General features: G+C 38.4%; 1 protein-coding gene and 1 long non-coding RNA gene across 2 annotated transcripts in view; both read left to right on the top strand.

Annotated features, from left to right (window-relative positions):
* The first annotated feature begins 16,312 nt into the window (after window positions 1–16,312).
* MTERF1 (mitochondrial transcription termination factor 1) lies at window positions 16,313–21,235 on the top strand. Its single transcript, XM_053714027.1, has 2 exons — window positions 16,313–16,331; window positions 19,789–21,235. The coding sequence occupies exon 2, from the start codon at window positions 19,809–19,811 to the stop codon at window positions 20,952–20,954; it is 1,146 nt and encodes a 381-aa protein (XP_053570002.1). The 5' UTR covers window positions 16,313–16,331; window positions 19,789–19,808; the 3' UTR covers window positions 20,955–21,235.
* A 4,141-nt stretch (window positions 21,236–25,376) lies between these two features.
* LOC128660268 (uncharacterized) overlaps window positions 25,377–26,005 on the top strand; it is a 35,026-nt gene continuing 34,397 nt past the window's right edge. The window contains exon 1 of the long non-coding RNA XR_008402518.1: window positions 25,377–25,776. This is a non-coding gene — a long non-coding RNA (uncharacterized LOC128660268). The remainder of the gene's footprint in view (window positions 25,777–26,005) is intronic.

The following is a 26,005-nucleotide window of genomic DNA, read 5'->3' as shown; positions in this document are numbered from 1 at the left end:
TGAGAAATCCCATCTTAGCTCTGTCAGAGAGAAATGCCTGAGGTAACATCTCAAAGTATATGCCCACCTGGTTCAAAAACCCTCTGCACTGATTAGGATCGCCTCCATATCGCTGAGGTAGAGGTGCAGAACCGCACAAGCTCCTGGTAGGACTAGGTGCATCAGTGGAAACAGGAGCAGCCATAACTTGCGGGACACTTTGGTCCAAATGTGCAGTGCGAGTCAGCAGGGTTTGCAGGGCTAGTGCAAATTGATCCAAGCGGTGATCCTGTTCATCCATCCTGGAAATGATGGCAGGTAAAGGTGGATTATTAGCACCATCAGGATTCATGGCCCTTGCGTAAAGTCAGGGTGCCAGGAATCAGACTGAGACGAGAAGTGCAAAAATAATCACACCTTTATTAATAACAAAAAAATAATAAAAAGTCCACAAGTCAAATAACAAGCCAGGAGTCAAAACCAGAGCTGGTAGTCAGACGAGCCGAGTCAGGAGCCAAAGCGAGTATTCAGACGAGCCGGAATCAGGAGCCAAAGTGAGTAGTCAGATGAGCCGGAATCAGGAACAAGGAGAACAGCAGAGTTAGGAACAAGCCAGGGATCAGGAACCAGGAGGGACGTCAGACAGCCAGGTAATATACAGGAGCTCTCACAAACAGGTCTGAGACAACGCAAGGGCAAAGCATACTGAACAAAGGCCCTTTAAATAATAAGTGATGACATCACAATTCTGAGACTGCATCCTGTCTCACATGGATGATGTAAACCAGTCTGGCCATAAAAGGAAGTACAGGAAGTGAGCAGCATCTCCCAGAATGCACCAAAGTCAGCAAGAGAGGTGAGTAAAATGGCTGCCAGCAGCACATGGTAAACAAAGCAGGAAAAAACCCTGACATTAACTCCCTAACAGCTAACTCCGCCGAATTCTAACCTAACACCCCACTAAGTTACATTAAATTAAAAAAAACTACAAAATTACAAAAAATAAAAAATACATTACCATAAAAAATATAGAACTACTACCAAACAGTAAGGCCTATCATATAAGTAAAGTTCAATTTTAAAAAAAAAAAAAGCCCACCCCAAAATAAAAAACCCTGAAAAGGGTATTTCCCTAAAGCGATTACAGTTCTTTTACAATTCAAAAATCCCTATTCTAAAACCAGAGAAAACCCCATCAACCCTTATCCTAAAAAAACTCATCCTAAAAAAAATTTGCCCTACGGAGGACATTTGGTTGGGCATTTTTTTTAGGGCATTGTCCTAAGGTGGTTAAACTCTTTTGCCCATTAAAAATAAATAAAAAGCATATCTTAAAAAAATTATAAAAAATTAAAAAATCCTATGCTAAAAAAAAACCCACATAAAAAAAAAAATCAACGCTAAACCCCAACGTTTCTACTCACCCAACTTATCTCTAGCTCCTACATGATCAGCTCTGGCAGTACTTCTCTTCATCCATGGTGGCGGTCTTCATCCATCTTCATCAATTCATTCATCTTCCTCCATCTCTATCCATAGCGATGCTCCGTTGGAGCTGTCCTCTTCCAACCGGTCTCCATCCAGCTTACATACAATGCTTTTTCTGATTATCTGAACTTCTATCTGACATCATCCTAATGTAGTTGCTGCTGCACGCTGAAGCTTGAATGCGAAGTACCCCTTATATAGGGGTGTCATTGCATTCTGATTGGCTGATTTTAAAATTCAAATCAGCCAATAGAATGAAAGCTTCAGTGTGCCATGGTGACTGCATGAAAAGGATGTGAGACAGAAGATCAGAAGAATCATCGGATGGAAGATAGATGAAAACCGGGTGGAAGAGGACAGATGGATGAAGGTAGATGAAGGCCACCGCCATGGATGAAAAGGTGCACCTCAACAGTGTTAACTGTTTAATTTTTTTTATTTTTGGTAATTTTTTTGTGGTAATGTTTCTTGTTGTTGTAATGTTAGTGTTTTCTATTTTCTGTTATTTAGGGGGTGTTAGGTTAGGGGTCTGGGGGGTTAGCTGTGAGAGAGTTTAGTAGTGGGGGGTAGTTGTCACCCTAGTGATGGGGGTATTGGTGGTTTAGGGGGTAAAAGGTTAGGGGTTTCTTGTGGTGGGGGATTGTGGTGGTTTAGGGGTTAATATGTTAGGGAGCGGTTAGGTTAATAGGTTATTGAAGATTAGGAGTTAATAGTGCAGCAAATTAGGTTACGCTGGGGTGAGGGCACATAAGGGGTTAATAGTTTAGAGTTGCACTACATTTATCTACAATGTTTCAATGATATGCATTTTCCTGTATAATGCATATTAATTTAAATATTGTATAGATTTTAAACATATTTTTTGAATGTTTTTTTATTATTTTTAACATTAATATATAATTTTAAATATGTATTTATGTTATTAAAGTCAGTAGCTGAAAATTTACATTTTTACATAATGGCATTTTGTTTAACTGTGCAAAGTTAAACATATGCAGTTATATAAAACTATAAATTTTCCAATGCTGATATTATGTGCATACTCACATAGATTACGAGTTTTGCGTTATGAGTCAAATAGCAGCGTTGTGGCCCATAACGCATCATTTACCCTAAGGCAGCCATTACAAGTCTTGTCGGTATAGGTGTATCGCTAGCCTTTTAGCCTGTAACGCAACGTCAGTGACGTTTTTTTAATGAGCTTCCCATAGCGCCGGTATTACGAGTTTTGCGTTCTGGCTAAAAAGCGAGCGTTACACTCTAAAACGACAAGATCTGTAATGCCATCTATAGTCAGTAGTTATGAGTTTTATGCTACAAACCGGTAACATTAAACTCATGACTAAAGTGTTAAAAAGTACACTAACACCCATAAACTACCTATTAACCCCTAAACCGAGGCCCTCCCGCATCGCAAACACTATATTAAATTTATTAACCCCTAATCTGCCGCTCCCAATATCGCTACCACTTTAAAAAAATATTAACCCCTATTCCGCCGCTCCCTGGCATCCTCACCACTATACTAAAGTTATTAACCTCTAAACCGCTGCCCTCCCGCATCGCAAACACTATTTAAATATTATTAACCCCTAATTTGCCCTCCGTCCACATTGCCCCCACTATACTAAAATGATTAAGCCCTACACCACCGCCACTATACTAAACCTATTAACCCCTAAACCGCAAGCCCCCCACGAAATATACTAAACTAAACTGTTAACCCCTAAACCGAAAGCCCCCCACATCGAAATAAAGTAAATTAATCTATTTACCCCTTAACCTAACAACCCCCTAACTTTATATTAAAATTACAATTTCCCTAGCTTAAATTAAATTAAAATTTACCTGTCAAATTAAAAAAACTAAGTTTAAACTAATATAATAATTAAATTTTAAATTAAACTAATTACCAATTAAATTAAACTACACATTAAAAAAATCCTAGCACTACTCTAAAAAGTACAAAGTATCTAAATACAAAAACAAAAAAATACTAAGTTACAAAAAATAACAAACGAAAATTATCCAAAATAAAAAAGAATTACACCTAATCTAATAGCCCTATCAAAATAAAAAAAAAACCCTAGCCTACAATAAACTACCAACGGCCCTTAGAAGGGCCTTTTGTGGGGCATTTCCCCAAAGATATCAGCTATTTTACCTGTAAAAAAAACACAAAGACCCCCCAAACAGTAAAACACACCACCCAAACAACCCCCCAAAATAAAAAACCTAATTCTAAAAAAACCTAAGCTACCCTGAAAAGGGCATTTGTATGGGCATTGCCATTAAAAGGGCATTTAGCACTTTTACTGCCCAGACCCTAAACTAAAAAAAAACAACCCAAAAAAGCCTTAAAAATACCTAACACTAACACCCTGACGATTCGAATTAGCCAATAGAATGAGAGCTGCTTAAATCCTATTGGCTGATTTGAACAGCCAATAGGATTTTAGCAGCCCTAATTCCTATTGGCTGATTCCAATTTTTCAGCCAATAGGAATGCAAGGGATGCTATCTTGAATCGCGTCCCTTGCATTGAAGATTCAGTGTACGTTGGCGACCGTATGAAGAGGATGCTCTGCGCTGGATGTCTTCAGGATGGACTCGCTCCGCGCTTCCGGGATCAAGACAGAAGATGCCACCTGGATGAATATTGAAGAGGCCGCCTGGATGAAGACTTCTTGCCTCTTGGATCAGGACTTCGCCGCCTGGATGAAGATTGAAGAGGCCGTCTGGATGAAGACTTCTCGCCGCCTGGATCAGGCTTTTTTAAGGGTTTTTTGGGTGTGTTTTTTTTTTAGATTAGGGTATGTAAAAGAGCTAAATGCCCTTTTAAGGGCAATGCCCATACAAATGTCCTTTTTAGGGCAATGGTTAGCTTAGGTTTTTTTTATTTTGTAGAAGCCCCTGCACAGGCCCCTCCCCTTGTAGAAGCCCCTGCCCAGGCCCCTCCCCTTGTAGAAGCCCCTGCCCAGGCCCCTCCCTTTGTAGAAGCCCCTGCCCAGGCCCCTCCCCTTGTAGAAGCCCCTGCCCAGGCCCCTCCCCAGGCCCCTGCCCAGACAGAAGACCCTCCCGGCCCTTCCCATTCCTCCAGGCCTGTCCCTCCAGGCCTGTCGCCGCTCTCCCCGTATTTTGGCCCGTACAGTTCCCCGACCTGCCCAGTCCCCAACTCACCAGGGCAATGAATCCCCAGCTGTACGGGCTCCCCCAGAGCGGCACCCCAGCCCTCGCCAGCCCAATCCTAGCCCAATCCCATCCCTCCCCCCTATCCCAACCTTCATTGTCCTAGGTGTCAGATCGTCAGGGGCAATTAACAAGCCTGTGCTAATTACCATTTCCTTATGATTTTGACCAGCTTTTCACTGCTGATTACAGACTCAGCGTCCCTCTCACCACAGGTAGTAGTATCCTGATCTAGGTACCATGCTTATCTTTGTTTGAAAAAGATCTAATCTCATCAAGTGGTGAGGTAAAAAAAATGTTTTGAAGTTTGTATTTGGCTAGGGAGCAAATGCCCTCTTTTGAAGTTTTTGGGACATCACGTCTGCATTGAGTTTTAAGATGTGTATTCAGATTATATCAAGTCAATTCCTGACATCAGAATTTTAACCTTATAGTAAATATCTGATAAGAATATGGCTTCATATATAAACAAATTCTTTTGTCTTATTCTATACATATATGTTAGTATATGTCATTCACCTGTACCCTGACAAACTGAAGATTTACTATCAGCAACTCTAATACAAGAGACTTTCTTGCCATATAGACGGATACAGAGACTGATACAAAGTATCGTTTGGTAACTAGTGGATCACGTAACCAAGTCAGATGATCTGACGTCACTGCTTACGGAACATTCGGCAGTTAAACGTTCCTTCACGGATAGTGGATTTGGTTTGTTTCTCTACTCTTCTGTCTTTGAATCTATCAACATCCAAGTCTGTGCACAGTTCACGGACATATGCAGTATAAGTATTGTCTTTTTTTCTCTGCCTCTTATTTAGAGCTATATTGAACATAATCAACCCGTTTCTTGTTCTTATGTATGCTTGCATGCTTTCTGTTTAGAAGCGACAGTATTCTGATTATTGAGGTTGATGTCAAACAGACAGTTAATATTTTACTGCCATTAATCATCCTCATTTGCTTATGTTATATTTATAACTTTTATTACTTACTATTTTAGATACAGACTATATTTTTATATTGGTCAGATGCCGGCATCGTTTATTAGTAATTTTTTTCTTATATATCATTTTTAATTTATATTTGCATTCTGTTAATATATATTAAATGTCTAACACTTATCTTGGGTATCCTTAAATCCTTTTATAGTATATACTTTTTTATTTACTACCATTTTTTGGTCAGCTCTGTATTGGAGCGCTTGTCCCACCCCCTTTGTTTTCTATATATCTAATCAGTCTTTATTTTGAGATTATAAAGACAATATAGGGATTTTAGCCAAGACCTCATAGGTAGCTCCTAAACCAACACCTTCTCTTTTCTTGCAGTTGCTGCACATGAATACTAAACCAAACAGATTGATGATCACTGGATCCTAGGTTCTCACCTACAGACACATCTGAAACTGTATCACTGTTTGTAAATTTTACATCTAATATAGCTTCCTTAAGAGTTGGTTTCTTAACTGATTGCTCAAGTGATTCCCCTAGCAGATATTCAAGAATATACCTGCTTCTAGCTGATCTAGCAGAAGGAATCTTCCAGTCTATATCTGGCAAATTAAAGTCCCCCATTACTATAAACTTACCATTCATGGTCATTTTGGTTATTTCTTCTAATAACAGATTGTCCAGTTTTTCATCCTGCAATGAAGGCCTATATACAACCCCTATTCTAAACACATTGTTATCTCCAATGTCCAAAGTCACCCAAATACTTTCCACCTTATCATTTGTTCCTACAATTTCAGTAACCTTTATATGTTCATTTACATACAGAGCAACTCCTCCACCTTTCTTTCCTACTCTGTTCTTTTTAAATAACCTGTATCCAAGTATGTCCCAGTCATGCAAATCATTGTACCATGTTTCTGTTATAGCTACTAAATCCAAGATTTCCCTAGTTATTATTGAAATGTGTTCAGGTAATTTATTTCTGCGAGCATTTGTGCTCATGGCACCAATAATTTTTCTACTAGGATTTATAGAATTATTACTTGGACTAACAGTTTTGGCATGCTGTGTGTGTGTGTGTGGGGGGGTTGATGCCACATTCTCTAAATGATTACCTAGGTCACAAAACTCTTTCTGAACAGCAGCAACATGATTACTAGCCAGATCATTTGTTCCTAAATGAACAATCACATCTAACTCACTTCCCTTTCCTGCTGCCTTAACAATTCACAAAATACGATTCTTATCCCTGTGAGACACTAGATGAGACGCTACGTATGGCGTTTAACCCCGGTTCCATCTATAGATCCAAATTACCCACTCGACTGGAACCTGATCCAGCAGCAGATAAAGGTTATAGCGCTTTGGGGCCCCAGTGCATAATACCTACCCAGGAGTACTGCTGGTGCAATGATAAATGCAGACAGCGTATGCTGTCAGCATTTATCGATGTGCGGCGGACATGGTTCGCTATAGCGGATCATGTCTGTCCGCACATATATAAATAGACCCCTATATGTCTGTACCGCCCCCTGCAGATTTGCGGCCAATCGGCCGCTAGCAGGGGGTGTCAATCAGTCCGATCGTACATGATCGGGCGGATTGCTATACGCTGCTTTAGAGGCGGCGTATGAGTTTAGCAGCAGCGGTTTTAAGACCGCTGCTTCTTAACTCCTGTTTCCGGCAAGCCTGTAGGCTCGCGCGGGAAAAAAAGGGAACAGGGGCCATTTGGCCTTTGTTAAATAGACCCTATATACTCACTTACAACCCCTTCTAAATGTGAGTTGCAGGAATGTTATACATAATATGACTCAAGATATGTCCCTATATCCTAGACTCCTATATATCCTATATCTAAACTAATTTTACCAGAAAGAAAGTTCTCTTTTTCTCCTCTGTAGCAAATAAACAGCAAAATAAAACTAACACCTGAGGTCTAGACAATGAGGCCCATGAGTGGTCTCCTATAATCAAGGTAACCTTCCGTTATTGTTATTTATTACACATGATATGAGGTCCAAGAGCGGCCTCTTAGAAAGATAAAAAGGTTTAATAAATGTAATTGGGTGCTGAACTGTTTTTCTTTCTTCTTCTTACAGCAACTGCATATATTATTTGCTTTTCATCATTTAAATAGCAGGCATTGTTTATTAAATATGTAAACCTAATATGTAACTCATATGATGTACCTTGTTGCAAGCAATTCGACTGCATAATGCTGTAATACTCTGTTTGTATGCCAGCATTTTACCTCAATAATAATATATATATATTATGTCTTTTGCATGCATATATGCCAAACATGTACGTTTTCCTAACCCCAGGGCTACCACAGCTCACAATTTGGCACGTTTGTGACAGAAGTAATAAATACCATCTTTATTTTTTTAATCAGGTATCATGTTACAAGCTTGCTCAATCATGGCGTTTTCATGACATAAATAAAAAATGCCTTAGGCCTACATAAATATGGTGTTTTGTTAGCATAACTAAAAGATGCCATCATTTAGTTAGCAGGGCGAATCTATTCTGCAGATCCAAGGGACAGTAAAGTCAAAATGAAACTTTCATGATTCAGACAAAACGTTCAATTTTCTTCTATTATCTAATTTGCTTCATACTTTTTGGTATCCGTTGTTGAAAAGCATACATAGGTAGCCTCAGGATTAGGAATACAAGCTGCTGATTAGTGGGTGCACATTGATGCCTCCTGTCATTGGCTCACTTAATGTGCTCAGCTAGCTCCCAGTAGTGCATTGCTGCTCCTTCAAAAAGGATACCAAGAGAATGAAGCAAATTTGATAATAGAAGAAAATAGGAAAGTTGTTTAAAATGGCATGCTCTGTCTGAATCACAAAAGAAAAAAATGAGGTTCCATGTCACTTTAGGTAATTTAAAGGGACAGTCTAGTCAAAATTAAACTTTCATGATTAAAGGACCAGTCAACACAATATATTTGCATAATCAACAAATGCAAGATAACAAGACAATGCAATAGCACTTAGTCTGAACTTGCAATGAGTAGTAGATTTTTTTTCTGACAATTTTAAAAGTTATGTCTTTTTCCACTCCCCCTGTACCATGTGACAGCCATCAGCCATTCACAAATGCATACACGTACCATGTGACAGCCATCAGCCATTCACAAACGCATACACACTTTTCTTTCATGTAATTAACAAGAGTCCATGAGCTAGTGACGTATGGGATATACATTCCTACCAGGAGGGGCAAAGTTTCCCAAACCTTAAAATGCCTATAAATACACCCCTCACCACACCCACAAATCAGTTTTTACAAACTTTGCCTCCAAGGGAGGTGGTGAAGTAAGTTTGTGCTAGATTCTACGTTGATATGCGCTCCGCAGCAAGTTGGAGCCCGGTTTTCCTCTCAGCGTGCAGTGAATGTCAGAGGGATGTGAGGAGAGTATTGCCTATTGAATGCAGTGATCTCCTTCTACGGGGTCTATTTCATAAGGTTCTCTGTTATCGGTCGTAGAGATTCATCTCTTACCTCCCTTTTCAGATCGACGATATACTCTTATATTTACCATTTCCTCTACTGATTCTCGTTTCGGTACTGGTTTGGCTTTCTACAAACATGTAGATGAGTGTCCTGGGGTAAGTAAGTCTTATTTTCTGTGACACTCTAAGCTATGGTTGGGCACTTTATTTATAAAGTTCTAAATATATGTATTCAAACATTTATTTGCCTTGACTCAGAATGTTCAACTTTCCTTATTTCCAGACAGTCAGTTTCATATTTGGGATTATGCTTTAAATTATCATATTTTGTCTTACCTCAAAAATTTGACTTTTTTCCCTGTGGGCTGTTAGGCTCGCGGGGGCTGAAAATGCTTCATTTTATTGCGTCATTTTTGGCGCGGATTTTTTTGGCGCAAAAATTCATTTCCGTTTCCGGCGTCATACGTGTCGCCGGAAGTTGCGTCATTTTTTGACGTTATTTTGCGCCAAAGATGTCGGCGTTCCGGATGTGGCGTCATTTTTGGCGCCAAAAGCATTTAGGCGCCAAATAATGTGGGCGTCTTATTTGGCGCCAAAAAATATGGGCGTCGTTTTTGTCTCCACATTATTTCAGTCTCATTTTCATTTGCTTCTGGTTGCTAGAAGCTTGATGTTTGGCATTTTTTTCCCATTCCTGAAACTGTCTTATAAGGAATTTGATTTATTTTGCTTTATATGTTGTTTTTTCTCTTACATATTGCAAGATGTCTCACGTTGCATCTGAGCCAGAAGATACTACAGGAAAACCACTGCCTGCTGGATCTACCAAAGCTAAGTGTATCTGCTGTAAACTTTTGGTAGCTATTTCTCCAGCTGTTGTTTGTAATAATTGTCATGACAAACTTGTTAAAGCAGATAATATTTCCTTTAGTGATGTACCATTGCCTGTTGCAGTTCCCTCAACATCTAAGGTGCAGAATGTTCCTGATAACATAAGAGATTTTGTTTCTGAATCCATAAAGAAGGCTTTGTCTGTTATTTCTCCTTCTAGTAAACGTAAAAAGTCTTTTAAATCTTCTCTCTCTACAGATGAATTTTTAAATGAACACCATCATTCTGATTCTTTGGACTCTTCTAGTTCAGAGGATTCTGTCTCAGAGATTGATGCTGATAAATCTTCATATTTATTTAAGATGGAATTTATTCGCTCTTTACTTAAAGAAGTACTAATTGCTTTAGAAATAGAGGATTCTAGTCCTCTTGATACTAATTCTATACGTTTGGATAAGGTTTTTAAAGCTCCTGCGGTTATTCCAGAAGTCTTTCCTGTTCCTAATGCTATTTCTGCAGTAATTGCTAAGGAATGGGATAAATTGGGTAATTCATTTACTCCTTCTAAACGTTTTAAGCAATTATATCCTGTTCCGCCTGACAGGTTAGAATTTTGGGACAAAATCCCTAAAGTTGATGGGGCTATTTCTACCCTTGCTAAACGTACTACCATTCCTACGTCAGATGGTACCTCGTTTAAGGATCCTTTAGATAGAAAAATTGAATCTTTTCTAAGAAAAGCTTATCTATGTTCAGGTAATCTTCTTAGACCTGCTATATCATTGGCTGATGTTGCTGCAGCTTCAACTTTTTGGTTGGAAACTCTAGCGCAACAAGTAACAAATCGTGATTCTCATGATATTATTATTCTTCTCCAGCATGCTAATAATTTCATCTGTGATGCCATTTTTGATATTATTAGAGTTGATGTTAGATTTATGTCTCTGGCTATCTTAGCCAGAAGAGCTTTATGGTGGAATGCTGATATGGCTTCTAAATCAACTCTACTTTCCATTTCTTTCCAGGGAAACAAATTATTTGGTTCTCAGTTGGATTCTATTATTTCAACTGTTACTGGTGGGAAAGGAACTTTTTTACCACAGGATAAAAAGTCTAAAGGTAAAAACAGGGCTAACAATCGTTTTCGTTCCTTTCGTTTCAACAAAGAACAAAAGCCTGATCCTTCGTCCTCAGGAGCAGTTTCAGTTTGGAAACCATCTCCAGTCTGGAATAAATCCAAGCCTGCTAGAAAGGCAAAGCCTGCTTCTAAGTTCACATGAAGGTACGGCCCTCATTCCAGTTCAGCTGGTAGGGGGCAGGTTACGTTTTTTCAAAGAAATTTGGATCAAATCTGTTCACAATCTTTGGATTCAGAACATTGTTTCAGAAGGGTACAGAATTGGTTTCAAGATGAGACCTCCTGCAAAGAGATTTTTTCTTTCCCATGTCCCAGTAAATCCAGTAAAAGCTCAAGCATTTCTGAATTGTGTTTCAGATCTAGAGTTGGCTGGAGTAATTATGTCAGTTCCAGTTCCGGAACAGGGGATGGGGTTTTATTCAAATCTCTTCATTGTACCAAAGAAGGAGAATTCCTTCAGACCAGTTCTGGATCTAAAATTATTGAATCGTTATGTAAGGATACCAACGTTCAAGATGGTAACTGTAAGGACTATATTGCCTTTTGTTCAGCAAGGGAATTATATGTCCACAATAGATTTACAGGATGCATATCTGCATATTCCGATTCATCCAGATCATTATCAGTTCCTGAGATTCTCTTTTCTAGACAAGCATTACCAATTTGTGGCTCTACCGTTTGGCCTTGCTACAGCTCCAAGAATTTTCACAAAGATTCTCGGTGCTCTTCTGTCTGTAATCAGAGAACAGGGTATTGTGGTATTTCCTTATTTGGACGATATCTTGGTACTTGCTCCGTCTTTACATTTAGCAGAGTCTCATACGAATCGACTTGTGTTGTTTCTTCAAGATCATGGTTGGAGGATCAATTTACCAAAAAGTTCTTTGATTCTTCAAACAAGGGTAACCTTTCTGGGTTTCCAGATAGATTCAGTGTCCATGACTCTGTCTTTAACAGACAAGAGACGTCTAAAATTGATTACAGCTTGTCGAAACCTTCAGTCACAATCATTCCCTTCGGTAGCCTTATGCATGGAAATTCTAGGTCTTATGACTGCTGCATCGGACGCGATCCCCTTTGCTCGTTTTCACATGCGACCTCTTCAGCTCTGTATGCTGAACCAATGGTGCAGGGATTACACGAAGATATCTCAATTAATATCTTTAAAACCGATTGTTCGACACTCTCTAACGTGGTGGACAAATCACCATCGTTTAATTCAGGGGGCTTCTTTTGTTCTTCCGACCTGGACTGTAATTTCAACAGATGCAAGTCTCACAGGTTGGGGAGCTGTGTGGGGATCTCTGACGGCACAAGGAGTTTGGGAATCTCAGGAGGTGAGATTACCGATCAATATTTTGGAACTCCGTGCAATTTTCAGAGCTCTTCAGTTTTGGCCTCTTCTGAAGAGAGAATCGTTCATTTGTTTTCAGACAGACAATGTCACAACTGTGGCATACATCAATCATCAAGGAGGGACTCACAGTCCTCTGGCTATGAAAGAAGTATCTCGAATTTTGGTTTGGGCGGAATCCAGCTCCTGTCTAATCTCTGCGGTTCATATCCCAGGTGTAGACAATTGGGAAGCGGATTATCTCAGTCGCCAAACGTTGCATCCGGGCGAATGGTCTCTTCACCCAGAGGTATTTCTTCAGATTGTTCAATTGTGGGGGCTCCCAGAGATAGATCTGATGGCCTCTCATCTAAACAAGAAACTTCCCAGGTATCTGTCCAGATCCCGGGATCCTCAGGCGGAGGCAGTGGATGCATTATCACTTCCTTGGAAGTATCATCCTGCCTATATCTTTCCGCCTCTAGTTCTTCTTCCAAGAGTAATCTCCAAGATTCTGAGGGAATGCTCGTTTGTTCTGCTAATAGCTCCGGCATGGCCTCACAGGTTTTGGTATGCGGATCTTGTCCGGATGGCATCTTGCCAGCCATGGACTCTTCCGTTAAGACCAGACCTTCTGTCACAAGGTCCTTTTTTCCATCCGGATCTGAAATCCTTAAATTTAAAGGTATGGAGATTGATCGCTTGATTCTTGGTCATAGAGGTTTCTCTGACTCCGTGATTAATACTATGTTACAGGCTCGTAAATCTGTATCTCGAGAGATATATTATAGAGTCTGGAAGATTTATATTTCATGGTGTCTTTCTCATCATTTTTCTTGGCATTCTTTTAGAATACCGAGAATTTTACAATTTCTTCAGGATGGTTTGGATAAGGGTTTGTCCGCAAGTTCTTTGAAAGGACAAATCTCTGCTCTTTCTGTTCTTTTTCACAGAAAGATTGCTATTCTTCCTGATATTCATTGTTTTGTACAAGCTTTGGTTCGTATAAAACCTGTCATTAAGTCAATTTCTCCTCCTTGGAGTTTGAATTTGGTTCTGGGAGCTCTTCAAGCTCCTCCGTTTGAACCTATGCATTCATTGGACATTAAATTACTTTCTTGGAAAGTTTTGTTCCTTTTGGCCATCTCTTCTGCTAGAAGAGTTTCTGAATTATCTGCTCTTTCGTGTGAGTCTCCTTTTCTGATTTTTCATCAGGATAAGGCAGTGTTGCGAACTTCTTTTGAATTTTTACCTAAAGTTGTGAATTCCAACAACATTAGTAGAGAAATTGTGGTTCCTTCATTATGTCCTAATCCTAAGAATTCTAAGGAGAAATCATTGCATTCTTTGGATGTTGTTAGAGCTTTGAAATATTATGTTGAAGCTACGAAATCTTTCCGTAAGACTTCTAGTCTATTTGTTATCTTTTCCGGTTCTAGGAAAGGCCAGAAAGCTTCTGCCATTTCTTTGGCATCTTGGTTGAAATCTTTAATTCATCTTGCCTATGTTGAGTCGGGTAAAACTCCGCCTCAAAGAATTACAGCTCATTCTACTAGGTCAGTATCTACTTCCTGGGCGTTTAGGAATGAAGCTTCGGTTGACCAGATCTGCAAAGCAGCAACTTGGTCTTCTTTGCATACTTTTACTAAATTCTACCATTTTGATGTATTTTCTTCTTCTGAAGCAGTTTTTGGTAGGAAAGTTCTTCAGGCAGCGGTTTCAGTTTGAATCTTCTGCTTATGTTTTTTGTTAAACTTTATTTTGGGTGTGGATTATTTTCAGCAGGTATTGGCTGTCTTTATTTTATCCCTCCCTCTCTAGTGACTCTTGTGTGGAAAGATCCACATCTTGGGTAGTCATTATCCCATACGTCACTAGCTCATGGACTCTTGTTAATTACATGAAAGAAAACATAATTTATGTAAGAACTTACCTGATAAATTCATTTCTTTCATATTAACAAGAGTCCATGAGGCCCACCCTTTTTTGTGGTGGTTATGATTTTTTTGTATAAAGCACAATTATTCCAATTCCTTATTTTATATGCTTCGCACTTTTTCTTATCACCCCACTTCTTGGCTATTCGTTAAACTGATTTGTGGGTGTGGTGAGGGGTGTATTTATAGGCATTTTAAGGTTTGGGAAACTTTGCCCCTCCTGGTAGGAATGTATATCCCATACGTCACTAGCTCATGGACTCTTGTTAATATGAAAGAAATGAATTTATCAGGTAAGTTCTTACATAAATTATGTTATTCTTGCACATGCTCAGTAGGAGCTGGTGACTCAAAAAGTTTAAATATAAAAAGACTGTTCACATTGTGTTAATGGAAGTAAATTGGAAAGTTGTTTAAAATGGCATGCTCTATAAGAATAATGAAAGTTTAATTTTGATTGAGTGTCCCTTTAAGATAGGGCATGCAATTTTAACAACTATCCAATTTACTTTTACCATCAAATTTGCTTTGTCTCTTGGAATTCTTTGTTGAAAGCTAAACCTAGTTAGGCTCATATGCTAATTTCTAAGCCCTTGAAGGCGTCTCTTATCTCAGAGCATTTTGACCGTTTTCAAAGTTAGGCAGCGCTAGTTCATGTGTGCCATATAGAAAACATCATGCTCGCCCCCGTATTTATGAGTAAGTACCGATTGGCTAAAATACGTGTCTGTAAAAAGAACTGAGATAAGAGGCAGTCTGCAGAGGCTTAGATAAAAGGTAATAACAGAGGTAAAAAATATATTAATATAGCCGTGTTGGTTATGCAAAACTGGGGAATGGGTAATAAAGGGATTATCTATGTTTTTAAACAATACAAAGTCTGCAGTAGACTGGGCCTTTAGCATTCTGCATAAGGAAAGTGGGGTAGTGGGCACGAATGCAGCTCTGGGGTGTATAAAGGTAAGAGAGCATTGGGGTGCATAAGTGTTCATCTTGGAATTTGTATAATAATAGAGAGTCTGGGGATAGGAATTTACGGTGAGAGCAGCACCTGCAAGTGATCACTGATTAGTACAGACTAGTTGAAGATAATAAGACGTTACATAGATTGTGTTTATCTCTAGGCTTACCAGAAGTCCCACTTTTACTGGGATTGTCCCGGTTTGGAGGCGCTGTCCCAGTGTCCCACCCAGTTGTTCATTCTGTCCCAGTAGGGTTGCCACCTCCAGGTTTCAAATCATGTTTCCGGGTTTCAGACCACCTGAAACCCAGACACATTATTCAAAATGACTGGACTGTGGCTCTCCAGCATAGTTGGATGTTGGCACTTTGTTTTACATACAGCCCTGCTTAGCTTAACGTTCGTGTCCTTCAAAGTTTACATTACATTTAATTTACTTGGTTTATTTTCTAAGAATTTACCCCCCCCCCCCCCCCGACCCCTGGTGACATTGCCGGTAATACACCTTTAGGGGAATCATATGGGTATGACTAGGAAGTACAGACAGGCAGGATTTTTGGCCTAGATCTTGCTTTACTTCATGCAGGATAGCATTTTGGCTATAATCTTCCTACATTATGGTATAGAGTAGCCACTTAAACAGCTTTAGCAGGTACGTGTTTCTTTTTTACTTTCATTCAATGTTGTATTTATGCCTTATCAGTATTTGGCTCTGTTCCTTAATTAGACACATAAAACACATATTACACTGCAGATATTAAATTGTGAAATTGATAATTATTAAAGTGATAATTATGCTTGATGCTTGGCATTATTTAGAATCTGAGATTTAGATTAATGATTTATTTGCCATGACAACGTAATGGTGTCTTTTTCACTAGGGGGTGGTGTTATGGTCTATTTAAACTGCGTGATTCACTTGTTTGACTGAGGAAGGGTAGAGTATCCATGAAACATTACACACATAAAAGCTACCCCCCTTGACCACGCTCCTGACCACACCCCCACTGGCACCGCACCAGGTGGTCCCAGTTTCACCTCTCAAAATTATGGTAAGCCTATTTATCTCAATAATGTATAACCTCCCCAGATAATACTGTAGTTGAATTGGTAAGAATAGAAAGCAATAAGGTGAAGAAATTGTAAGTATAAAAAGTATTCGAATTCGAATCCAGCTGCCAAGTTTCTATATTAAAACTAAACGGAAAAAAATGACCCTTGTAACAGCGAGTACAAAAATTATGTCTCAAACGCTTAAAATCAATTTAGCAAAGAAAAATAAGATTGTGAAATGAAAACGACAAGCGCCATCTACTGATGTTCCACTATAGTGTTCAGCTAACTAGAATAAAGAAATTATATAATCAAATGTGCAACTGTAAACCGAAAGTAAAACTAATTTTAGAACTACATCCAGGAGAGAAGGGTGTAACTTGTCCGCTACTAGACTAGTAAGACTACGTTGTCCCAGGATTGGAAGTCTTCATCCAATTACAAACATTGAACCTTATATCTAATCAGAAGCCGCTTATTTCGACCAATAAGAAATCTTGTTACAGCCTTATACCAGGAACTGTTCTACACCTGCGTCGTTATTGCAATCTGTGAGTACGTGAGATATCTATGACGTATGTTTTTAATGTATTCATTACATTTAAACTGTAAGCGCATTTCCATTCCATCTATTTATTTTCGAGCTTTAGCAACATCCCTGTGTTTTTGTTCTGTCGAATAAGGGGGTGATTCTCATAGTACAGCTAGATAGTATGGTCATATGTCACTATGTAGCTAAACTAATAGAATCATGTCAGTCTGCAAAGTCACTTATACTATTATTAGTATAGCTACAATAATACAAAACAATACTAGACCCTTCTGTGACAGAGTGCGTGACTTTATATAGCGATGCTTAACTTTTTTTAAAAAAATACAAGGAAGACAAAACTAAGTGTTTTATAAAAACAAAACATTTGCAATATGAGTGTGTAGATATATACCAAATCATTGCTGTGCCATTAAACAAAGTTCACTTCATTTAAACCCCTTAGCTGATGGAGGTGTCTGCAAAGCCATGTTGTTTTAGGTATAGTACATTAACACATTGTACCCAGCAATGCAAACCCTTCAATTCAACTCCAGCCTCTGCTCCATGGAAGTAAACGCTAAAGGTTTGCATGTACAAGTAATGCATTGTATTTCAAGATTACCTCACAATAAGAACAATTGATATTAGATGTTACAAATATTTGTTTTTGCTCAGATTTAAAGGGACATTTCATTATGTAATATTTACATGTGTATACAGGGTATATAATCATGTTTTTATTTATTAATGTATTGGTTATATATATACAGTTCATGACACAAGAACTTTCCCCCTATCCCAGTGGTATGGTGTGGTTAACAGAACACATGGCTAACAGGAACACATTTTCATTATGTAATGGCATTTTAGAAAAATGAAACTTTAATGATTAAGATTGAACATACCATTTATTTTAAACAATTTGTCTATTATTTAATTTGTATTGTTTTACTGGTATCCTTTGTTGAAAAGTATACCAAGGTATTTCAGGAGCAGCAATGCACTACAAGGAGCTTTCTGGTAAATGCGCATATATGCCTCTTGCCTTTGGCGTACCTGATGTGTTTAGCTAGCTGCCAGTAGTACATTACTGCTCATTCAACAATGGATACCAAGAAAATGAAGCAAATTTGATGATAAATGTAAATTGGAAAGTTTTGTATTTTTTTATAAATTACAAGCTCTACCTGAACCATAAAAGAAAAAAAAGTAATGTCCCTTTAAAACTTTAGTATGATGGGAGATAGAGGAGAACATTACCTTTCCCCCATTTTGAGGCATTAACCTATAGCGTTGGCTCAGTGCTCTACCCCTTTAACTTCCTGTGCATGACAATAATATTGCATACATAAGCCAGAGAGCCACAGATAAGGGGCAACATGCCTGAATCACTTCTTCATATGTGTGACGGCAAGCGAGAGGTTAAACCACTGCCTTGTGTTGCACAGGTGTGATTTATGCTATTGATACAAATATAAGAAAAGGAACAGCACCAACCTTTAGAGTGAGCACAGCTATCCCAGTGCTCTGTAACCCCAAAGCAGATATATCCAGAATAAAAAGATCCAACACAGCTCCTTTGCAAGTACCCCACCAGGGTCTCTTTTGTTAGGGAACAAAACACACAGATGCAATGTTTCAAGCTACTTGCAAAAGAGGGGTGCTTGATTTTTTTTATTTTTTTTTATTGTGATTTATCCTATTGGCATCCCATGTGTTTTGGGTAATGAAGGGGTCCTAATGGCGCTAAAGCCCTAACGGGGGGAAGGGGTTAAACATGTATTCTGCAAAACCAAAATCTATAGAAAGCAAATGCAGTACCTTAATAATAATAATAATAATAGCGCGCATACCGAATCAAATGGGATCAGCTAAAATTAAACAACTTCCCAATTTACTTCTGCTATCTAATTTGCTTTGTTCTTGGTATTCTTTGTTGAAAAGCATACCTAGGTAGGCTCAGGAGCCACAATAAACTACTGGGAACTAGTAGCTGATTGGTGGCTGCACATATATGCCTCTTGTCATTGACTTACTGTATGTGCTCAGCTAGCTCCCAGAGGTGTATTGCTGCTCCTTTAAAAAAAGGATACCAAGAGAATGAAGTAAATTTTATAATAGAAGTAAACAGGAAAGTTGTTTAAAATTGTTTTCACCATTTGAATCATGAAAGAAAAAAATGTAGGTTTAATGTCCCTTTAATATTTATTAAAATATTTTAAATTGGATTTCAATAATTCCAATACATTAAAGGGATATGAAACCCAATTTTATTTTTCTTTCATGATTCAGCTAGAGCATGCAATTTTAAGCTACTTTCTAATTTACTCCTATTATCAGTTTTTCTTTGTTCTCTTGGTATCTTTATTTGACAAAAGCAGGAATGTAAGCTTAGGAGCCAGAACAAACAAAAACTTGGCAGGTCCTAAGCCTTACATTCCTGCTTTTCAAATAAAGATACAAAGAGAACGTAGAAAAACTTATAACAGGAGTCAGTTAGAGCATGCAATTTTAAGCAACTTTCTATCTAAATCATAAAAAAATAAAATGGGTTTCATATCCCTTTAATTATATGGTGTCTTCAACAACAATTTAGTATCAACACAATATTATGAAACAATTAAATGGTATAACAATAAAAAATCTTGGTATTTTTAAACAAGTCTCCCATTTGCTGTACACATACACAAAAGTGTATATAGAACAAAATACTTGCACTTATTCCGTGGGTGATCCAGTGATCCACCACAGTGAATCTGACCAGACTTCTCTATACACACGCGTTTCAGAGCCATGCCTCTTCTTCAGGGGTTCAACTACATGTTTGTTTATTAGATTTGTCCATGTAAAAATATGCCGCTTTTATTTGTTTTAATTTCAAATGTACACGTTTTGTTATTCTCTAATATTTATATATTTTTAAGGTAAAACGGACTTCGATGACATGGTTTGGAAAGAGCTGTTGAGCACAACCACTTTTTGTGTGCATCACTCCAGGACTTCATGCTTAATTAGGATTTCAAGCCATGCTTTATCCAAAACATCATGGCACAGATTTTACTGTAGCCAGCTTTTAGATCAAATAAAAAAGACTTCAGCTGAGAATCAGAGCTTATTAAGCAACCTGGAAATAATGGGAGTGGATATAAAAATGGCAAGAAAACGTCAACCGGGAATACTAAAAAAGATGATTACGCATGAGGAAAGCCTTAGAAAGTTTCTCCAGTCCAAGGGAGCTAGTAAGGAGACAATTGCTAGCATTATTTCAAGATATCCAAGGGCAATCACCCGTACATATGAACATCTGCTGGAGAAGTGGGACATTTGGCAGACTATTCTGAAGACAGATTTACAAGTTTTAAAAATTGTTGAGCGCTCTCCAGAATCATTTTTCCGATCTGGTGACATAGACAACTTAGAGGAAAACATTACTTTCCTTAGTTCTCTTGGTTTGACTCCAAAAGATCTCAGCCAATTGCTTGCCAAAGCTCCTCGAACATTTTCTAACAGAGCAGAGCTCAATAAGCAGATGGTGGACTTTTTACAAGACTTGTGTATTAGCTTAGGAGGGGAAAGTCCCCAGGAATTTGTAAAACAGGTAATTATCAAAAATATTTTTATTTTAATAAGAAGTACAAAGCGCCTCAAAGCCAACATTGAATTTCTCCAGTCAACTCTAAAACTTGAAGACAAAGAATTTTTGTTTTGGATTCAAGGCAATGGAGTGGACGTCCTCGATCTCTGCAATACATATATTAAAAGAAACCATAAAAGTGCTCAGAAAAAACTGCTCTCTCTAGGTTGTTCAGAAGTAGAAATAAGACGCTTTATTAGCAGTTATCCTAGCATATTGTACTTGTCTACGAAAAACTTTATTGACAAAATTGATTTTCTTACTGAAATCGGAATTGCTAAAGATCAAATACTGGAAAATCCCAGAGTACTGGAAGTTAGTATCGACACTTTAAAAATCAGAACAAAAGACCTGTCTGAAATTGATTATGATTATCAGTCCTTTGGGATTGGTATTTTGGTGTTGAGCCAGACTAGGTACAGAGATAAATTAGAGAAACTTTGTAATTCCAGATAAGCATCTCTGCAATTAAATTGCAAGGGTGATGCTTTATTATGTTTTTGATTAAATATGATTAAATTTTTTTTGTCATATATTAAATGTCAAACAAAAAACGTAATTGGAGGTGTCCTCCATTAATTTGCACTTTGTGTTGCCTGTAAACCTAACAATCTGTGTCCAGACTCGTCAATTCAACATCATAGCTGCTTATCATTGTTAAACAAAAGTATTCATATTGATAACATACCCAAACACACTGTAACATTTTACAAATAAATATATTTACTGAATATTGACTTGGGGTAGGACTGCTTTGTTGTGTATGCTTTTAGTTCTGGCTCTTGTCACTAGCTTGTTTAGATACTTCATATAGTTATCTTTCCAATTTACTTCTGCTGTCAACAAATTTGCCTTCTCTTGATATCTTGTATTGAATCTTATCACCTTCCCATGCAAGAAAACTGATGTGGTATTAGGAGCATTGATTTGACCACTATATGTTTTAACTGCTGCCATGTAGTGATCAGGATGTACATTTTAGCATTTGAATCATAAAAGTGTAAAATATGCTCTAAATATAAGGTAACCTTTAAATATTTTGGGTGTGTGAAAAGTTTCTCCTTGCTTTTTAGAAAGTGCTAAAGACCAGGTGACTAACCCGGATGTGATACAATATTTTATTACGATTTTGGAGAGTCAGCTCTAATTCTGAATGTCCTCTATATTTTAATCCTTCTTCCTTTTGAATTATATTCTGTTTAATATTACTGTGCATCATTATACTCTGCTGTATTCTAAATCTGTTTTGTTCTCTATTTATTTGTGGTCTTAGGCTGACACCTACTGTTCATTTTTATTATTGTAAAATGCACTCACTATAAGGCAAAAAGTATGTGGACACACCTACTAATTATGAATTTATGTGGTTTAGCTACACCCATTGCTAACAGGTGCATACAATCCAGCTCATAGGAATCAAATCTCCATAAACAGACAGCTGTACAGTGGGTCGTGCTGAAGAGCTCAGTGACTAAATGTGGCACTGTCATATAATTCCACCTTTGCCGCAAGTCAGTTTGTTTTTGTTTTTATTGTTCACTATTTTTCTGTAAAGGTTAAGAGAGTGATTTTGTTTTGCTCTGGTCAACTTTTTATCTGACTACTGTAGTTCTCATTGGTTATTGCCTTTACTTCTGTTTTGATAATATTAAGTTAGGATAATGTAAATTAATTCAGAGATTGGCACAGTTGGAGGGCAGAGGAAAGAGCTTAAAGCATTGATTTGGGCCCTCTTTTTATTTATTGAGTTTTAAATATGAAAAACAGACAATTTGTTTACCAAGATCACAGATAAACAATTAAAAAGCACATACCCCAAATAATAGTCTTAATACCTATATATTAAAAGGAAAAAATCTTATCAGACTCATAAAAATGATAAACTTATGCAAGTACTAAATCCTGTGCCTGTCAGTCCAATACAAGAATTACAGTATATTTGGTAAACCTATATTTTCCACTACTGTTTGGGTTTTGCTATCGCCTACATTAAAACACAGCTGTCACGAATTTCCCTAAATTAATAAGATATAGACCACGCTTGGTCTAACTGCTCATATAAGTAGCATAAGGGGAAATACTACGGAGAAGAAATGAAAAGAAAAAAAAAGATAACTTTTGGACATCAATGTTATCATCTAAGGCCTTAAAGAATACTGAACTTGGCTTGACATATTTCATGAATAAATTGTACTTAAAGGGACACTACAGTCATAATTAGACATTCATGATTTAGACAGAGCATATAATTTTAAACAACTTTCCAATTTACTTCTATTATTTAATTTGCTTCCTTCTCTTGTTATCCTTTGCTGAAATGTTTTAAATGTAGCCACCAATCAGCAAGCACTATCCAGGGTGCCGAACCTAAGAGCAGATAAATATGAAACCTGTGAAAACCCCCCCAAAAACTTTGGGCAAATAAGGGAGATATCAGGAAATATGGGAGGGTTGGTAACACCACTAGTGAATCAGATGGGCAAGGAATTGTAGGTTCAATAAGACAGCACAGTAATGTGTTTAATGAAAAAGCTTAGCTTTGGATATTTGGCAGCTTACAAATTAACAAGTCAGGATAAAACTGGCCATTTAAACTTTGTCTTGTTATCTCAATTACATCTGACTAAACAACAAAAAGTTAAAGATATAAATCATGTACAATTTCACATCATTTAGAGACATAATACTTCATTACTATTATAAATATTATGATGAATGTATTTTATTTGTTTTTTTTTATTTGTGTTGCAAAGTTTAAAAGACTATTTTGAACATATTTTTTAAGAATTGGGTTTATCAGCATGTTAATTGACTGAGTATAATAACTTAAACTCTGAAAACATGGGGCGAGATTACATATGCGGCGTAGGCTTTAGCGTAACTGCTGAAACCCACGTCGCCCATAAATTCACCTCGCACATCGGGGGAATCGCATATACGGCGCTGCAATACTGGCGAAAGTAGTCAAACTGGCTATTTACAAAAATGTGCGAAAATACACATATCTGTCCACCCCTGACAGGGCGTAAGTGGAGTGGGGAGAATGAGAGCCAGAAGGGATGATGGGAGGAGAGAATCCCAAGAGCCCCAGAGATCAGGCACATCAAATAGAGGGACAAAGGGTGCACTTGGGGACAGGAGGGGGATAGTAGGGAGGAAAATTGCCAGGGACATCTCAGGGAGGAAGCCAAGTGGCCACAGATGAGGATGAGATGTCCCAACTTCTTTATGGTGACCTATTCAGCACGGAGAAGGGTAACGGCAATGCTAGAAGAAAAAGGAGTGCATGGCTGGTGGAAGAGGATGTTGCGAACAGTGTGTCCCAGCAGAGGAGGACTGTTGAGGGCCTTATAAAGTGGTGGAATGACTGCAAGAGGCAGGTCAATGAGAAGATGGAGCAGGAAGCAGTCCACCAGAGGGGAACAGGCGGTGGCCCAGTACCCCCAATGGCAGGAGATGATCCGCAGGTCCCTGAGTACCACAGCAGTCCGTGGACTTCCAGGGGCTTGTAACTCAGGTGTTGCAACCACAGCACATCATGCTGGTGAGTAAAATCCCATGCACTTGTATTATATGTAATTGCAATACAAAATACTTTGATCGCTCATGGACATGACGGAGAGCATGAGAGTTGGAGTAATAAACCAAACATATACAATTTGACTGTACATTACTACTACATAACACAATGCCATTCATGATGTGATCTTGAATATTGAAATACTAACATGTCTCAGAGTAACACAGGCCACAAGCCACATGTAGAGTAAGCCTTAAATGGATACTATAGCCATCACAATACATTTAGCTTAATTAATCCAGTTCTGTGCCTAGATCAAGCTAAAAGTAAATCATGTGACTATAGTGCCACTTAAAGTACACATTATTTCATCATTGATATGTAAATAACTATTGTAGGAAACCCATCCCTGTATACTGATGCTATTCAAATCACTCATAGACCAACTCACAATGTGCACATACATGTAATAGAGTTTCACATGTGAATCAGTATAGGCCCTAGCATGTATCAATGTAAATTGTATGCCCACATGTACATATATCTGACTGTACTAATCCTTCTCATCCTTCAACTCCGCCACAGAACCACCTGTGTCAAGGATACGCACAGCACCCTCTGTGCATCCGTCAGGGCCTACTGCCATGCCACCAGCACCACCACCACAAGTCTACAGGCAACCACATGAACAGTGGGCTCCCAGGCAGGAGCATGGTTGGCTGGATTCAATACAAGTGATGCTAACAATATGACCCCTGGCAACATTCATGGCCAGAGGAATATAATACCTTTTGGTTTTGAGGGGGAGCCAACATGCCCACAAAGGGTACAGGTATATCCCCCCCCCCCACTCACAATCACAGTCTCACCTAAGTCATTTGAATTACCCAAGGACACTGGCTATAGAAGAGGCTGGTTGGTCGCACACTTGTCCACAGTGGGAATGTGAATTGTCTGTGCAAGATCCACCATCTGCTTCCCTAGGACGAGCTCCACCATCTGCTTCCCTAGGACGAGCTCCACCATCTTTTGAAGATGTTAATCAATGTATCTTACATACAATTTTATTTTAAACATGGGTACATATAAATCAGGTTTATTTACATATTCATGAAAAACGGGGAAGTGACATCCCTCCTTAGTCTTCTCAGATACCTTATATCTGTATATTCATTGTGACCTAAACATAAATTAAAAAATGAGACATTCAGTAATTATGGGGGTTAAGGGAAGGAGCGTGGGATGTATTAGTTTCACTTACATGCAATTGAAATCAGCAGTATGGAATCCTGAAAAACATGAAATATACACATGCCCCAAGGCAGAACATACTGCGATCTGCGATGTCATCACAGAAAATGCGGCACGTCTGCAGAAAGAGCAGGACTCTTCACACAGATCTGAATGGACTGTGTTAAAAGAATGTTTGATTTTGAGTCCTGAATCTACCTAATCGCTGCAGTCATACTAATTGCAGTGCTCCACAGTTTTCTGGGTCTTCATTGTCAGTCTACCTGCAGACCCGGATATGCGCCTCAGTTTAGTATTTTCTCTTGTAACCATGTGTCAGTGGTGTTTCCCTTCGTGCTGAATGTCTGACTATCAGAGCAGAGGGGGACCAGTTGAAAGCTGCTCTTTAGCAGCGTGCATGGAGAAATGTAAGATCGATTCATCCCCCACTTTTGTTTTTTGTTTCTCTTCACCTCAGCAGGCTCCGTGCATTGGAGCGACAAAAAACCCCAACAAACTCTTAAAGAGGTACGGTACTTTTAAATGCTGGCTAGTGGCTTCAGAGAATACTGCAATTTTATTACAGCCCTTTCTTGCAATTGTAGGGTTAACTGGTTGACAAATTATAGCTGCCGTGGGTTATGTGGGAGGGGCTGTAACTCCGTGCTTCACAAGTCATTTTTTAATTAAAGTGTAACTTGTAGTAGTGAGTCTGCTTTCATTTGTATTTTAGTTAACAATGGTTTGCTATTAACTA

The sequence above is a fragment of the Bombina bombina genome, chromosome 5, assembly GCF_027579735.1.
Source record: "Bombina bombina isolate aBomBom1 chromosome 5, aBomBom1.pri, whole genome shotgun sequence".
Lineage (NCBI taxonomy): Eukaryota > Metazoa > Chordata > Amphibia > Anura > Bombinatoridae > Bombina > Bombina bombina.
This window is presented reverse-complemented; position numbering and strand designations above follow the sequence as displayed.

Bases quoted from the DNA above. Each gene is read 5' to 3' on its own strand.
- MTERF1 (XM_053714027.1), top strand. From the start codon at position 19,809: ATGGTTTGGAAAGAGCTGTTGAGCACAACCACTTTTTGTGTGCATCAC.